Source organism: Ceratotherium simum, chromosome 30 (genome assembly GCF_057802395.1).
Source record: "Ceratotherium simum simum isolate JZ-2026a chromosome 30, ASM5780239v1, whole genome shotgun sequence".
Taxonomy (NCBI): Eukaryota; Metazoa; Chordata; class Mammalia; order Perissodactyla; family Rhinocerotidae; genus Ceratotherium; species Ceratotherium simum.
In genome coordinates this window covers 7,647,859-7,666,000 of record NC_141929.1, presented here as the reverse complement: position 1 = coordinate 7,666,000, position 18,142 = coordinate 7,647,859, and the positions used below count along the sequence as shown (strand labels likewise).

Here is an 18,142-nt window from a genome sequence, read left to right as displayed (position 1 = left end):
CCAGAGGATGGAAATACATGGAAAAATTTCAGAGACGTTCTCTAGAAGTGTTTAACAATCGTGTCTCCACATTAGAATCATCTGGGAAGCTGTTAAAAATCCCGGTGCCTGTGATGAAACCCAAACAATGAAATCATATGGGGAGAGGAGGCAGGAAGCGATTTTTTTTTAAAGCTCCCCAGACAGTTTCAATAAGCTACCAAGTTTGAAAACTATCGTTCTAAAACAATTAGCTACAATATAGGTTCTCAAACTTTTGCGGGGAGTGTATCTGATTCACCTGGGGAATTTGGTAACACTACAAAAACCCAGGCTCTGTCATCCTTGAAGGGCCTCCAGACCCCTGTGTGCCTCATTAGCTCCCTAAGGGATTCTGATAGGCACCAAAGTCTGAGAACCACTGAGCCAGAACACTGTTCTCACGTTACAATCACCTGCAGAGTTTTATTTACACACTCACGTTCAGGTCCTACTGTCAGAGTTTTTTATTTCATTGGTCTAGGGTAGGGCCTGGCATTAGTATTTTTTTAATGTTCCCAAGGTGATTCTACTGTGCCTACTGAGTTGTGTATCACTGATCTGGAATTAAAAAACAAAATTTAAAAGCAAACACGAAGTGTATATTCATCTCTCTGGGCATCCAAGCTATTCTCGTTTCATGTAACATTAGCTAGTGGATGAATATGTAAATATCCAAGCCTTAGTCTTCTTGGAATTACGTCAGTACCACTACACAGTTATGAAGGTTACAACCCACACAACTCCCGGTGTTGTGCATCCCTTACCAGTTCTTCAATGCCCCAACAGATAAGCCCTCTATTTTAGAAGTCAGGTTTTCCCTGCTGAAATGGAAACAAACTTACCAAGTTCCTGGCAACCTTTTGCCTTTTGGCAATAGGATTTTAACCTGAATGGAACAAAGATAAAAATTAGAGAATCTAACTGGACAGACTGTGAAGGGGTGCATAAGGTCAGAAGACCCTGAAACCCTGTGGCTCGTGGGCAGCCAGCCTTGGATGCCTACACTTATTTCATCTTATCAGAGATCTTAGATACTAATGCAAAACATTAACAGTAAGGTTAGATCTATGATATTGAACCCTGCAGAACTGCCATTTTGTAGGTCAAAAATAGTCTAATATTGGCAATTTCACAGGGTTCAATATGATACAAAGGACAAATGGGTCTTAAATGTTTGGTCCAAAGCATGTTTTCTGTTTAGATTGATAAGGTGGGTTGTGATAAATTCTCACCACCTGTCGTCTCATCCATAAGGCAATACATCACCGTGAAAGCACAGCTTCGGAAATATGTGACAAAAAAGTAATGTAATAGTTCAAGGCTTAGTATTCAAAACAAGTACTTGGATTGATTTTAAATACAGATTCTGCTCCAGTAGGTCTAGGGTTGGTCCTATAATCCACATAGTAAACAAGTATTGTGGGAGATCCTGAAGCAAGTGCACTCACTATTCTAAGAAACACTGAATATATGGAGCCTTTGGGCTATGGAGATATTATTGTGAAAACCTTGAGTAGCACTAATAAAAGGAAGCTCTTATATGGAGCTTTCTTTGTGCTGGGCAGTATTCTAATATATTAATTCATTTAAATTTCACAACAACCCTATGATGCATGTACTATCATTCTTAATTTACAGGCTAAAAGACAGAGGCGTACAACATAAAATGACTTTCCTGATTTTAATTGATTTTACTAAACAATGGCAAAGCTGGGATTTGAACACAGGCAGTTTTGGCTCCAGAATCCAGCTGTTCACTGCTGCCATCTGCCTTCTAGCTGGCCAAGCTTACTTCATCTACAAAAACCATGGAGCTATGAGAATGGTCTCATCCCACAAACTGGGTTGTAACTTTGAATAAGTTGCTTTAACTTCTTTGTCTTTCTCACCAGCAAAAGGAAGGAGGTGGATTTCCTGAAGCTAAAAGTCACTTAAATAAGAATCAGCTAGTCATCGGTGGCAAGGCAGGAACCAGAGTTGAATGTTTGACGCCAGATGCTGTATTGAAATTTCGTCAGTTAAGCCTCAGGACTCTTCCTTGTAAGAGACAGGGCCAAACCTCAAACTAGCTTAAACAAAAAAGGAGAAATGAATTTATTAGCTCACCAACAGGCTGGAACCAAGTTTTAAGATGGGATCATCTTCACTCTCCCCCACCGCCCCTCTGATTTCCCTCCTTAACACCCATCTCCAATTCCACTCTCCCCTTTTCGCGCCTCTGCTTTCCTTTGCTTACCTTCCCCTCTGTGGCAGCAAAACAGCCCCTGGGAGTTCCGGCATTTCGCCATTTTCACACTTCAGTAGCCAGGAATAGACAATAAAACCATCTCCCTTCCACCAACTATGTCAGGATTCTGGCTCAATTTAGGTCACATGCCCAACCCCAACCCAATCTCCACGTCTGGGGGCTGGGGTATTATGATTGGCCAGTCTGCCTCTCTTGATGAGAAGGACAGAACCACTGACTGACAGCCTTCCTACAAAGACAGGGAGGTAAGGATGAGTATTTCCCAAATGGAAGTTATGTAAGCCAGACCAAAGCTTTAATAATGATGTAAGAATAATGATGATAATTGACATTGACTAGTCTAGGTATCTCTGTGCTCTTTCCCCCACCCTGTTTTAGTGAGATATATTTGACATAGAACATTGTATTAGTTGAAGGTGTACAACATAACGATTTATGTGTATATTGTGAAATGATTACTGCAATAGGTTAGTTAACATCCATCTCTTCTACAGTTATAGTTTTTTGTCTGTGTGATGAGAACTTATAAGATTTACTCTCTCAGCAGTTTTCAAATATACAATACAATATTGTTAACTATAGTCACTATGCTGTACATTATGTCCCCAGAACTTATTTATGTTATAGCTGGAAGTTAGTACCTTTTGACCCCCTTCACCCATTTTGCCACCCCCGCAACTCCCTGCCTCTGGTAACCACCAATCTCTTTTTTGTATCTATGAGTTTGGTGTTTTCAGATTCCACATATAAATGAGATCATATAGTATTTGTCTTTCTATGTCTGACTTATTTCACTGAGCACAATGCCTTCAAGGCCTTCAAGGTCCATCTGTGTTGTAGCAAATGGTACGATTTTCTTCTTTTTTATGAATGAATAATATTCCACTATATATATATAGTATATGTGTATATATGTATGTATATATACCACATTTTCTTTATCCATTCATCCATCAATGGTTGCTTAGGTTGTTTCCACATCTTGGCTATTGTAAATAATGCTGCAATGAACATGGAGGGGGGTGCAGATACTCTGCTCTTTTTTTAATTGAAATTTTTATTGAGATGGTTGTAGATTTACCGAAAGTTGTAAGGAAGAATAAGAGAGATCTTGTGTACCCTTTACCTAGTTTCCACCAATGATAAGATTTTGTAAAACCAGAGTAGAATATTATAACCAGCACACTGATAGTGATATAATCCACCACTTTTATTCAGATTTCCCCAGTTTTACCTGTACTTGTGTATGTGTTTGGTTCCATACATTTTATCATCTCATTTTCTCTTTAATTGCATTGTATGGCTTTCAGATCGAGGCTAAGTTTTTGAATTCAAAGCATGGTTTCATTAAGTGGCTGGAAATGGCCAATATCTCTACTACGATTGCCCTTTAAGAAATCAGATCATGGCCATTGCAGTCCTACTTTCCCAGTGTGGAGAAGTGAGCTCAGTGTTTTATGGCGGTCCAAGAAGAGATAGCTGAAAGCCTGCCTAGAAACAAGGGTTTGTCCTACCCACTACAGACTGTAAAGTGATGATGTTAAGTATCCCTTAGTAAATGATCCTTAATAAATGTTAGATGTGGGCATGAGCTGTATTTTGTGGTCTCAAATGCTCATGCTGAAAACTTGAACTTTTGGATAGAGGGAGGACACAGGCAAGAGAGCTCAGGGTTAGGAAGATGTTCTTCCATGGATGAAGCATGCCCAGCTAGAAGAATAAAAGAGATTTTGGCAGGAAAAAGGAATCATTTGCAAAATCCTGAAGTCAGGAGAACAAAGACAAGCACATGTGCAAAACTAGATTCATGTTTGGTTTGGTGAGAATCACGGAAGCCTGGGGAAGCTGGTGGAACTGGGATGCACGGAAAGGTAAGAACAGGGCACACTGGAGGCCCTCTTCCCACACCTAGATAGTTGTGCAAATGTCCTGGGGGTTTTAGACAAAGCAACATACCCATCTCTGGCATTTGCTGAAATGTCTATGGTCTCTTGAAGCCAGGTGGTGGCTTTTTCTTTTTTTTTTAAATTAAGAAAAAATTGAGATATAATTGACATACAATAAACTGCTCATATTTAAAGTATAAAATTCGATAAATTTAGACATATGTATGTACCCAGGAAACCATCACCACAATCAAGATGGTGAACATGGCTATCATCCCCCAAAACTTCCTTGTCCCCCTTTCTATTCCCTCTCCCGCCCCCACAGCAGGTAACCCCTGATCTGTTTCTATCACCACAGATTTGTTTGCATCTTCTAGAATTTTAAATGAATGGAATCATACAGTACATACTCTTTTTTGTCTGGCTCTTTCATTTGCCATAACTATTTTGATACTTATCCATGCTGTTGCATGTAGCAAGTTCATTCCTTTTAATGGCTGAGTTGTATTCCATCATATGGCTGTATCCCAGTTTGTTTATCCATTCACCCAGTGGATGCTTCTTTGACCAGGGAAATCTTTGCCAAAGCTGGGAGCCCTAATGTCATGGGTCCAGTCATCCTGGGTTCCCATGAGGTCCCCTGGGTGCTGTGAACCCTCCCTGTCTTCACCCCTTCACAATCTCAGTGTCTTCCAGTTAAAGAACACGAGGAACACACCCGTATTCATTTCCTAGGGCCTCTGTAAAAATTTACGGTGGCTTAAAACAACAGGAACTTATTGTGTCACAGCTCTGGAGGCCAGAAGTCTGAAATCAAGGTGTTGGCAGCGCCATCTCCCTCTGAAGGCTCTAAGGGAGAGGGCCTCCTTGACTCTTCCAGCTTCTGGCGCCTCCAGACGCTCCTTGGCATGTGGCAGCTTCACTCCAGTCTCTGCCTCCATCCTCATGTGGTCTGCTCCTCTGTTTCTCTGTGTGTCTTCTCCTTTTCTGTTTCTTACAAGGACACCCATCATTGGATTCAGGGCCCATCCTAATCTGGGATGGTCTCATCTTGAGATCTGTACCTTAATTACAACTGCAGAGACCCGTATCCCAAATAAGGTCACTCCACTTTTCTGGCTTCCTTTGCTCCTGCTTTCCATAGCGGCTCCCTCACAGCTGGTCCAGTGATAGACCCAGTACAAGCCTCAGTCTCTCCCAGGTTCTAAGCTAAATGTGATTAGGTGGGGTAAAGATCATCTGCCCCAGCCCTACCTAGCCCTCCTAGAGTAAGTCCTTTCTTACGCTCTCTTACAGTGATGCCTCACATTTCCCCATGGTGTACGTTACTCCTTGTTGCAACAAGTATTAAACCCAGTTTGTTCAACTACATGTGCGGTAATGGGTTGAAGAGTGACATCCCCCCCCATCCCCCCCACCCTTGCCAAAGATATGTCCATCCAGAACCTCAGAATGTAGCTCATCCAAAACAGGCTAGGGCAGATGCTTTTTATCCCACCTAAATCACATTTAACTTGGAAGCTGGGAGAGATTGAGCCTTACACTTGGTTTGTCATTGGACTAGCTGTGATGGAGCAGCCATGGAAGGCAGAAGCACAGGCATCCAAGACAGTGGTTGTGACCAAGAAAACATGCTCACCTGGGTACAGAGGGCCCATGCCAGTTCCTGGCAGGTAGTAGGTGCTGTTTAAATCCTTAGGAGATGAACAAACGAAAACATCAGACCTGATTTTATTTTCTCCCATTATTCCCATAGGAGGGGTGCCACTGCAAAAGCTGGCAGCGTATGGGTCATCCAAGGCGGCTCTGACCATGTTTTCGGCAGTCATGAGACAAGAGCTTTCCAGATGGGGAGTTAAAGTCTCCGTCATCCATCCTGGAGGCTTCCAAACGAGTAGGTGTTTGAACCCAAGAGCCCACAGTGTTCTTCCCGGAAGGGCTGCTGAAGGTCCTTTGTTCTGACAGAGCTCAAACTGAACCCCTCAGTGGTCGACCAAAGAGGTGTTGGGATGCGTGGGTCTCTTTTAAGAATAGAGGGGCAAAGGCCCGTTTCTTCAACGTCTGGTTGCTCCCCTGCGTCCTTCCACAAAGGAATTAAGTTTTGATGTCATGTATTTTTCAAACACTACCTCCTCCTCTCTGAAGAATATGACCCACCTCCCTTCTACTCCGGGAGAAGATGGCCATTCTCTCCTCTCTCCTCCCTGAATTTCCAAACTCTGGGCAGAGGCAGACTACCCCCGTGGCTCAGTCCTTAGTTCTGGGCCATCAAACATTTAATTGGTGATTTAAGCGAAGATTAAAAAAAGCATGTCTAATAAAAGACCACAAACTGGGAGGGATTGCTAACACATTGAAGAACAAAACCCTAGAGGTTTGAATGTTAATCCAAACCCACAAGATAAAAATCTAAAAAGAAAAACTGAACTTTTTTCTTGAAGCCTTTGGCAGCCAGGATCTCAGAGTTGTTCAGGAGGAGCATGCGTTGATGAAAGGGCTATTCTGGGAGGGAGACCAAGAGAGAGACCTGGGCCACTCCGGTTGAGAGGCTAGACCAGGGCGATAGGATGGAGGGAAGATGAAGTCCTGAGAGGGGTTTCCAACCTGGGGACTTCTTGGACAGGGAGGAAAATTGAGGGGGGTGGATGGAGGAGGAGGGTAGGTCAAAGATGATGCCAAATGTGATAGACTGAGAAACTGGGATAGAAGGCATGACACAGAAAGAAGAAAGCTGGCTGACAGCTAGTGGAAGTGGAAGTGATGAATTTGATTTTGATCCTGGCAGGGGAATTGGGGGTTTGGTGACACAGCCAAAGAAAACTTCCAACACACAGATGTAAGACTCCATTTGGACCAGAGAGCCACCCTGCGGTTCAGTTATAGTTTTGAGGATTCACCGAAATTGTTATAGATAGCATCATGAGGGAGCTGTTCTTATCAGGCACTAGCCACCTTCCATACTTCTTTCTTGATGTTGTTGATCTTATTTTATTTTATTTTATTTTTTTGTGAAGAGGATCGGCCCTGGGTTAACATCTGCCAATCCTCCTTTTTTTTTTTTTTTTGCGGAGGAAGACTGGCCCTGGGCTAACATCCATGCCCATCTTCCTCCACTTTATATGGGACGCCACCACAGCATGGCTTGACAGGCGTTGCATCGGTGTGTGCCCAGGATCCGGACCAGCGAACCCCGGGCCGCCGCAGCGGAGCACGCGCACTTAACCGCTTGCGCCAAAGGGCTGGCCGATCTTATTTTTTTAAATTGAGAAATATATCATATACACGCATAGTTTAACAAATTATAAAAACTTATGTACTTAACATGCAGATCAAAAAATAAAACATTACCAGCACCCAGAAGCCCCCATATAATCCTCTCCAGTCATAGCCCTCTCCCATCCCCCAAACATAACCACTCTCTTACTTTTTGTAACAATCACGCATTTGCTTTTCTTTACAGCGTTACATCCATACATGCATATCCAAACAAGAGTTTAGCTTGACTGGTTTTTGAACTTTGAATGGAGTCAACATGTATGTATTCTTTTGTGTCTGGCTTCTTTCATGCAACATTATGTTTTCACAATTCATCCATGTTGTGTGGGTTCATTTTCAGTGCTGTATAGTATTCTGTGAATATGCCACAACTTTTCTACTGTTGTTGGAACACTGGGGTCACAATTATGAACAATTCAGCTATGGACCCTCTGGCGCATATACTGTGGTGTATGTGTATATGATTTTTCCTATGACACATAACCAGAAGTGGAATGAATTGATCACAGAGTTTATCTTCAACTTTACTGGATAATACCAAACTATTTTCTAAAATATTGTTCCAATTTATACTGCCACTCTTTCCATATATGTCTTAATCTGCACCACAGCCCTGAGGGTTAGGTTTAATTAACATCATTATCCAGGTGAGGACCCATGGGTGGGGTAGGTAATACACACCCCAGTGTGGGTGTCTGGCACACCATGATGGTGGGGAATTTGAAACCAGATCCCTGGGTCCAGTGCCTGGGTCTTTCTTTTATACCAGGCTGCCCTCAGTTTAAAGCTGATATTTGATGGGCTCTCTGAAGGCAAGAGGCTAGACAGTGGAGGGCTGAGGACTCAAGTCTGGAGACCGATGCTTGAAATGGGGACAAGAAAAGGACTCTTCAGGGACAGAAGGAGCTTCTAAAGACAGAAGGATACAGAACAGACTTTTTAGTGCCCTGCAATAAAAATAGCTAAAACGTATCACATGCTTAGCAGATTTTAAGCACTTTACATGCACAATCTCTCTTAATCCTCACCTGTGAGGTAGGCATCATAACAATCCCATCTTAGAGGGAGAAAATGAGGCTCAGAGAAGTTCAGGAATTCCCATTCCACAGAGCTGATATGAGGCACAGATGGGATTGGATCCAGGCCATCTTAACCGTTTCATTGTGTGTAGTCCCAAAGTGGCTGGGGATGGGTGGGGGTGTCAATGTGGTAGATGAAGTTTGACAAAAGGCTGGTGGCTTTGTCACCAATAAAGGGAGCCTTGGGGACTCTGGACAGGGTACCCACAAGAGTACTTATGAAGTTCATGAGGGGTTTAAAAGAGGGAGGAAGTGAAGAGGAAAGGGAGTCCCCCAGCCCAGGAAAGCAGAGACTGGGGGAGAGGTAGCTGGAGGAACAATAGTTCATGCAAACACGTATTTCAAGACCCAGAAGCCTCCAGAGTGATTGGCAGGGTAATCATTTCTTTAAGTACGGTGTTGTGCCTTCATGAAAAGGAATGAGCAATTGAAACTCCGTTTGCTCTCCATGAGTGTAATTGGATTTCACTGGCTTACATTTCACAGCGAGGCTCCCCTGCTGTCTTGCTATCCCGGAGTCACCCAAGCTAGCAAACAAAGGCTCATCCCCCCAGCATCTCGAGAAGTCACACACTTTGCGGGCGGGAGTGTGGGTTGCTGCAACCTTTCTGGAAAGTAATCTGGCAGCAGCTGTTAAAATTCAAAATGCGTGTGCCTTTTGACCAGGCGACCACACTTTTGGGGACTGTAGGCTCCAGAAGTAAATGCCGAAATACGAAAGGATACATTTGTGCTGTTTTTGGCAGCATCACCTGAAATGGTGAAACCTAGAAACAACTAGAAAGTCATTTGATAGAGAAGTGCTTGGCTAAATGCTGTTCAATGGAAAATTCTGCTGCTCTGGTTTAAATCTATAGCTGTTGACTAGGAAGCAAGTCTGTGATTTATCACTAAGCAAAAAAACAAAACAAAAACCAAGAAAACAAAACAGAGAAACAAAAAAGCAAATTCCTGAAAAATATATATAGTATGATCCTTTTTGGTTTTTGTTTGTTCCTGGTAAAATACAATTAAACCAAAACCTTCTATGTGTATATATGTTTGTACGAACAGGGGAGAATGTGGAAGGACACAAAACTGTTACCTACCTCAGAGGAGATTACTTTTAAAAACATATACATCTCCTTATTATTCACTTTATATAATGAGCAAGCATTGCTACTATATTTTAAAGTAAATATATATTATGAAATTTTATACAATAAGCAAGCATTACTTCTATATTAAAATATATTTATACATTTAATCATATATAATTTATATGTTAAATTTTAAATGTATATTTAAATTATTTTTAATATATATTATTGAAAATTAAATTAAATATATTAATTAAATAGATAAATGATATTTATCTATTTAATTTTATACATAGAAGCAGGCATTACTTCTATATTTAAAAAATTATGTCTATATGTATATGCGTATGTATGTATGTATATACATATTTTGTATATAACATATTGTATATGTTATATTTCATATTGTATATAATAGTCATGAAAAGACATGTACTAGAATGTTTGTGGCAGCACTATTTGTGAGGGTCCCAATTGAAAACAATCCAAATGCCCATAACAATATAATGGATAAATAATTTATGACATATTTACACGATGGAAGACTATGCAGCAATGAGAATGACCACACAATACATGGATGAAGCGCTCAACATAATGTATGATTCCATTTATATAATGTCCAAAGCCACTGTTCTGTCACTCAGGACAGTGGCTCCTGGAAAGAGGGCTGGAGGGGGCGAGGATGCTTCCAGGCTGGTCCTATCCTTTTCTTGATCTGGTTGCTGGTTACATGAGCTATTCAGTTTGTGAAAACCCAGTCTGTGCACTTTTCTGTATGTATGTTTAAAAATATATAATAAATACCATTATAAAGCACATATTTTAAGAGGCATTTGGGAATGCCTGTCCTTTTTAGCAGCAGCCATTACAAGGGCGTGCTTCCTCATTAGTGGTCAGACACGCCTGTTCTGGTGTTTCCAGCATCTGATCCTCCCTTTCCTCTTGCGTCCCAGATATTGCAGGCACGAGTGACATGTGGGACAGGCTGGAGAAAACCATGCTGGACCACCTCACCCCTGACGTGCAGGAAGACTACGGCCAGGACTATATCCTTGCACAACGGAATTACCTCAGGAAAGTCAACACGCAGTCCCAGCCAGATGTCTCCCCTGTGCTCCTGGACATCTGGCACGCTATCTCTGCTAAGAGCCCCTTTGCCTTTTACGCACCCGGGAAAAGGTCTTATCTGTTTCTCTGCTTTTTTTCCCTTGTCCCTACTTGCATATTTGATTATTTTTTCAAACCGACTACACATAACATGCCCAGAGCTCTAAGGATGACTAACTGGAAGAATAAGGCCACATAGACAAATAAGTGTGAAATGTTATAGTCGTGGGAGACCTGAGCTTCCCATTAAAGCTGTGGTTTCTACCGTGCATTCCCTGTGAACTCTGTTGCTTGAATAGGACTTAGTGGTGAGAAGGCTGGTGGGTGGAAATGATCACCATGGAGAGCGTTGAGTGCCTACTCTGCACCGGGTATATTTCATATATTCTCTCATCCAGTTCTCATTAGAGAACTAAGGTAGGTATCTTCACCCCTACTAAATAGGTAAGGGAATTAAGGATCAGAGAGGTTAAGTTCCTAGTTCATTGTCACACAGCTAGCAAAAGGCAGAGCTAGGATTAAAATCCAGGTTGGACTCCACTGCCTGCCGATAGAGGAAGAAGAGAAAGAGAGATGAAGAGAAAAAAGAGAGAGGGAAGGGAGAAAAGCAGGAAGAAATGGCAAGGACCACAGTCAAGCTGAGTCTTTCTCACTGTGCCTTGATATCCCGCTGCAACTACCACATCTAAGCTATTGGATTCATTCTACATAATCAGCGCTCTGTGTACCTCCTCTCCTTTCCTCTACCAGGATTCCTGGAAATGATGGGATGAGGTCTTCCATCTCAAGCAGGGCCCCAGAGGCCTTTTGGCAGACACAGGGCATGTGACTGACTGACTAGTTTGGCACCCATGGTAACCCTCCCTGTCGCTTCCATCTGAGCATCCCAGGATGGAAAAGCCGGCATTATTGCCAGGAGAAGCCCTGGTGATGGGAGCAACGTCAGATATTAAAAGAGTTGTGGCCAAGTTCACCTGCAGGAGGGAAAAGAGGAGGAGCTGGTGAACAGAGTGGGAATAAAAGGAACCAGAAAAAATACCAGCTGGACACAAGCGAAGCAGAGGTCTAGACACCTGGCTCACTGCAAACCTCTCTGTCCCATTTCCTGTCTAGAATGTGCAGGTTCTTTTTCTATTTTCCAACCTCATGGAGATTTTGGGAGGGTAGATAAACTGACAGTGGTCTGCAATTTTCCCCAAAGAAAATAATAAATAATAATATAGTGAGATAAATAGCCATGAAATTATTAATACGATCCATTTTTAATGGCTGGTCATGCTGACCTCCCAGTGATTCTCCACCAGTTCTTTAGGGGCAGAGCAGAAAGAAAAGAAAAAAAAATCAAGGTTTAAGCATTGATTTCCAAAATAGGCACTATTTGGAGATAAGAGCTGTCAAGACCAAGCTTCCACTTGCGTGATTCAGACGCTGCTGAGAGAGCAAAGGGTTTGCATAACCTGCAGTCCAGAGTGTGGAGGAGGACTGAGGATTGTGTTTCACTATGAGCCAGTGGTTCTCCAAGTGTGGTCCTTGGACCTGCGCATCAGCATCGCCTGAGGACCTATGAGAGAAGCAGATTCTCAGGAGCCAAGCCAATCGTATTTTAGGTTCCCACGGCTGCTGTAAAAAAGTTACAAAATCTTAGCAGCTGAAAACAACATACATTTATTATTTTGTGGTTGTGGAGGTCAGAATTCTGAAATGGGTCTTACAGGGCTAAAATCAAGCTGTCAGCAGAGCTGTGTTCCTTCTAGAGGCTCTAGGGGAGAACTCATTTCTTGCCTTTTCCAGCTTCCACAGGCCTCCTGCATTCGTTTCCTTGTGGCTGTGTCACTCCTACCTCTGCTTCCATTGTCTCTTCTTCTCTGACTCCGACCTTCCCTTATACACAGACCCTCGTGATGACAGTGGGCCCATACAGATAATCCAGGATAATCTCCCCATCTCGAGATTCTTAAATTAATCACTTCTGCAAGTTCCCTTTTGCCACGTGTGGTCGCATATTCACAGGTTCCTGGGATTCCTGTGCCATTATCATTACTGGGGACCATTCTTCTACCGACCACACCTACTGAATCAGAAACTCTGGGGGCAAGCCCAGCAACTTGTGTCGTAATGAGCCCTCCGGCTAATACACACCCAAGTTTGCGAACCACTGCTCTAAACTGTAGAGAAAGCAGACTACAGGATGTGTGGTCAGGCCACTGAAGGAGGGGGAAAGCTCTTTGAGGACAGTGGGAGAGAGCTGGAGACGTCAGGTTGACACCCGAGTGTGGGGCCCACTTTCTGTTCTGCAGCCTCCTAGGGGTTGAAATCTCGATGAGGTGTGGAGAGAAGGTGATGAGTAGAGACCCAGATGAGTCTGAGAAGCCCAGATCAGAGAAGCTCCTAACTGGTTTTCCACAGGAGTGCGTCCACGCTATCTTGGGGTTACCTCAGAGGGGAAGAAACCACAGGAGGCCTATTTAGCTGGAGAAGACTGATAACCTGTCACCACCACTCCCTTCATGACTCCCTTGGGTTTGGGTGGGAGTGAGGAGATCTGGAAAAGAAACTGAGGCTCCCGGAGAGAGTAGGGAAAGAGCTGGGAATGAAGACCAGAGCACCTGCAGGGTGGGTGGGGCGGCTGTAGCAGAGGCCAGTGGGTGGGCAGCCTTGAGCTGCGGGCTGAAGTGAGGATGAGAAACCCAACTGGAGGCCAGTGAAGATGAAACAACACTGCTTCCCCCATGCTGGGAAAATATACCAGCCCCTAGGAACCTCGATTCTGAGGAAAAGGGCAAGGAAAAGAGAAGCAGAAGGGGAGAGAATCTTGAATTCTACCGCACATTCATCTGGAAGATCCTGTTTTCAATCAGAAGAGACTAAATTAACCGGAAGTATTAAGCATTAAATATATTTCATTTTTAACATAGTACCTATAGTTTCTCAGAAAACAAAAGTATTACACACAAAATACTTCCATGCCCTGACTATGCCTGCATAGTTTTTGATGTCCCTTGTTTTTTTTTTAACCTTTTTATTTTATTTTATTTTATTGAGGTCATAATAGTTTATAACATCGTGAAATTTCAGTTGTACATTATTATTTGTCCCTCACTATATATATGTGCCCCTTTACCCCTTATGCCCCCAGCCCCCAACCTTCTTCCCCTCTGGTAACCACTGATCTGTTCTCTTTGTCCATGTGTTTATCTTCCACACATGAGTGAAACCATGCGGTGTTTGTCTTTCTTTTATGGCTTATTTTGCTTAACGTAATACCCTCAAGGTCTATCCATGTTGTTGCAAATGGGACGATTTTGTCTTTTTTATGGCTGAGGAGTATTCCATTGTATATATATACCACATCTTCTTTATCCATTCATCAGTCGATGGGCACTTGGGTTGCTTCCACTTCTTGGCCATAGTGAATAATGCTGCAGTGAACATAGGGGTGCATAAGTCTCTTTGAATTGTTTATTTCAAGTTTTTTGGATAAATACCCAGTAGTGGGATAGCTGGGTCATATGGTATTTCTATTTTTAATTTTTTGAGAAATCTCCATACTGTTTTCCGTAGTGGCTGCATCAGTTTGCATTCCCACCAGCAGTGTATGAGGGTTCCCTTTTCTCCACATCCTCTCCAACATTTGTTATTTTTTGTCTGGGTAATTATAACCATTCTAACAGGTGTAAGGTGATATCTCATTGTAGTTTTGATTTGCAGTTCCCTAATCATTAGTGATGCTGAACATCTTTTCACATGCCTATTGGCCATCTCTGTATATCTTCCTTGGAAAAATGTCTGTTCATTTCATGTCCCTTGTTTACTGTGAGAAACCAGTAAAAGCTAAAGGCAGAGGGATGCTCCCAATACATCCACAATTCATCATATTCTTGAGGGAAGGCATGATGAACAGGTCATTCAACAACAGGACTCCTGGCAAAATGTATTTCATCCTCCCCTGTCCTGCTCTTCTGCTCAAGAGCAGGATGCAAGGTACATTTAATACCTGGCCACACCACATCACACGCAAATCGCATGCAAAGCCCAGCCCACTCCTCTTTGTCTCTTCTCTTTCTGTATTTTCCCAATGCTGGCAGCAGGAAGTGGGCCATCCTCACAATAGGCCCAGGATAAGAGGGTGAAATTAGGAAAAGCATCTAGTGAAAATATGATTTCTTTTGTTACATAGGGAGCTGATAAAGGCATACAAGTAAACTTTATGATATTATTTGAATGGAACGTTAAATTTCATCAGTTTCATTATACTGTTGATAAACACTATGTTTTGGACCGCCATCTTGGATGGTGTAATTCTGAGGAAGTGTAATTTCACGCAAACAGCTCTGATGGGATGGTGGTGCCTCTAGTCCAGTAAAAGTCCCTGGTCCAGCTCACACACAGTGGTCCAATCAGGGAGTTAGGACCCCTGAAACCTGTTCTGGAGTGGCTCAAAATAAGGTATTTCTCTACTGATTTGTCTTGTAAGCCAATATTTCCCTCTAGGATCTCAGGTGTAGAGGTGGCCATGGCAGGACTAGGTGGGTGTTTCTGAGTCCCAGCTCAATACCCAGCTCAGAATTTCACATTGAGAAATAAGGAGCAAAAGGAAAGGAGAGAGATTGAAAACTAATTTGAAGGCTCAAGACAGAGAGACTTCAATTTGTTTGCAGTCTGAAGTTGCTTACTCTTTTGCCTGCACAGCATTCCTTTTGGGGACGATTTTAGTGAGATTGCCATTCAAGGGACCCCACCTCCCCATCACAGGAGTGAGCATGAGCCCAGGCTGGCCAAGCACCCTATACCCTTGGCTCCAGTGATTGGTTCAGGGGTGGGCACATGACCCAAGAAGAGCCAATCATGGCTCCCAATGGTGGGAAAACTGCTAATGGGCACTGGGAGAAAAGGGGTATCCTTTTTTGCTGTAATGTTCATATTAAACTGAAGCTTCTAGAGCCCACTATGAGGAGAGTCTGGTAGAGAATGAAGTCAGGATAGAGGAAAATGGAGTAGAATGATGAAGAAAAACCAATGTCTGAGGACATAGTTTGAACCCCTTGATCTAGCTATACCTGCAGATCTGCCATTTGGATTGATTTCCAAGTTGTGTGAGACTTTAAACTATTTTGAGTTGGGTTTCTATCTTTTGCAACAGAATTAATTTCTGACAAATGCACACCCTAGGGAAGGATTCAGTGAAGAATGAGGAATAAAATAATGCTTGACAGAGAAAATAGGCAATGCCACAATGTCCTGGGGGAGAAAGAAAGAGATGAGACTAGGAGGAAGTCAAGATGGCGGCGTAGGCAGACTCTGAACTCACCTCTTCCTGCGGACACAGCCAATTTACAACTACTTGTGGAAAAATTACCCCTGAGACAGAACTGAAAACTGGATAAGAGGATCTCCTGCAACAACGGACAATCCTAACTGAGGTGGCAGAGGCAGAAACTCCCTTCTGGAGAGGAAAAATGCCGCCTTCACAAGCTGCAGCTCCTCAGGGCCGCCCGGGAGCAGCCCAAAGGTACGCAGCCCTCCCTGGAGGAGCAGGACCCTGAGCCGGGAGCGCCCCTGCTGTGGGCATTTTGTGGACCCAGCACAATCGAGACGAGTGGGATAATATCTGACTTTGCCTGCTACTAAAACATTGGGGAGCACCCCCAGAAAAGCTGGTTCACAAAGAAATTAAAACTGGCTCTTAAAGGGCCCATGCGCAAACTCCCCCGTTTCAGAAAGCAACCTAAAATCACCAGAAAGAAAGGTGCACAGTACTTTGGTGAAAAGAGACTCACCTAATAGGCCCTGAGTGCATCTCGGTGAGAGGTGAGACCTCTCCAGGGACTGGGACGTCGGCGGCGGCCATTGTTGTGGCCTGGTGTGGGCGTGCTGACGCAGACGCCATTGGAGTTCTCCCTGAGGCCTGCTAGCCCAGGGTCTGCCCCACCCGCTAGAGCACCGATTTAATCAGGCTCAGCCAGGGTAGGCAGCCCACCCTAGAGACTGGCCCCACCCAACAACAAGCCCTCAGGCAACTTGTGGGCCTGCATAGATTGGTGACTGGATTCTCTGCAGCCTGGCAACTGAGCCGACTTCAGTGGGACAGGGCATGCACAAGGAGCAGGTGGAGAGTGTGGGGCAGTGGTGGAGTGTGTGGGGATCCTGCCGTGGAGAGACTGGGTCCACTTCGGGCGGTTGGGGTGCGCACACGGGGCAGGACTGTGTTGACTGTGTGTGTGGACCTGTGGGTGGCAGGGCTTGTCAGCTGCAGAAGACTTGTGCTTCTCAAAGACCCACATAGGGGGTTTGCCCCACCTTCCAAAGCCTGAAACAATTGGGTGCTCCCGTGCCTGAGGCCAGCCCCACCCAGCTGCAGTCCTCAGAGAGCTGACAAGAGACCTAAAAGCTGGAGGCTTATAGCAATTTTAAGGCCCTGAGCCTAACAACCTGCGATGTTGGGGGCCTACTCACTTAAAAGAAAGACTGCAACACAAATGTGGTATTAGAACTTGCAGTCAACTGTGCTGGGGCTCCCCACACCTGATAAAGAGACTGAAGGGCCCACAACAACTACAAACAGCTGAGTATTACAACAGCTGGCCAGGAGCATATCTCGGCCTCCCTGGGCGCCTACAGGGAGAGCAAACAGGCCACAACAGAAGGGCACACGTAGCCCACATAGGGGTCACCCCTGGAACATTGAGAACTGAGGGAAGCACACTGCAGGCCTCCTAAGCCATCACTTACATAAGGTCACCTATCCAAGAGCAGGAGATGTAGCTGACCTACCTAATATGTAGACACAAGTACAGGGAAAGAGACAAAATGAGGAGGCAAAGGAATACATTCCAAGTAAGGCAACAGGACAAAACCCCAGAAAAGGAACTAAGTGAAACAGAAATGAGGAAGCTACCTGACAGAGAGTTCAAACAAAGAGTGTTAAGGATGCTCACTGATCTGGGGAGAAGAATAGATGAACTCAGTGAGAATGGCAACAAAGAAATGGAAGATATAAAAAAGAACCAATTAGAAATGAAGAATACAATACTGGAAATGAAAAATTCACTAGAGGGACTCAAAAGCAGAGTAGAGGATACAGAAGAATGGATCTGTGAGCTGGACGAAAGACTAGAAGAAATTACCCAAGCTAAACAGGTAAAAGAGAAAAGAATTAAAAAGAGTGAGGACACTCTAAGGGATCTCTGGGACAACATCAAGCGCACTAACATCCATGTTATAGGTGTCCCAGAAGGAGAAGAGTGAGACAAAGGGGCAGAGAATCTATTTCAAGAAATAATAGATGAAAACTTCCCTAACCTAAGGAAGGAAGCAGACATCCAGGTACAGGAAGCACAGAGAGCCCCAAACAAAATAAACCCAAAGAGGCCCACACCAAGACACATCATAATCAAAATGTCCAGAATTAAAGATAAAGAGAGAATCCTAAAAGCCACAAGAGAA

General features: G+C 43.7%; 1 protein-coding gene across 1 annotated transcript in view; it reads left to right on the top strand.

Moving 5' to 3' along the window:
- HSD17B2 (hydroxysteroid 17-beta dehydrogenase 2) overlaps positions 1–10,956 on the top strand; it is a 75,844-nt gene extending 64,888 nt beyond the window's left edge. Inside the window, exons 4-5 of the mRNA XM_004437072.3 lie at positions 5,912–6,049; positions 10,546–10,956. Of these exons, the coding sequence (XP_004437129.1) occupies positions 5,912–6,049; positions 10,546–10,898 (491 nt within the window). The 3' untranslated portion in view covers positions 10,899–10,956. The remainder of the gene's footprint in view (positions 1–5,911; positions 6,050–10,545) is intronic.
- The last annotated feature ends 7,186 nt before the right edge of the window (positions 10,957–18,142 follow it).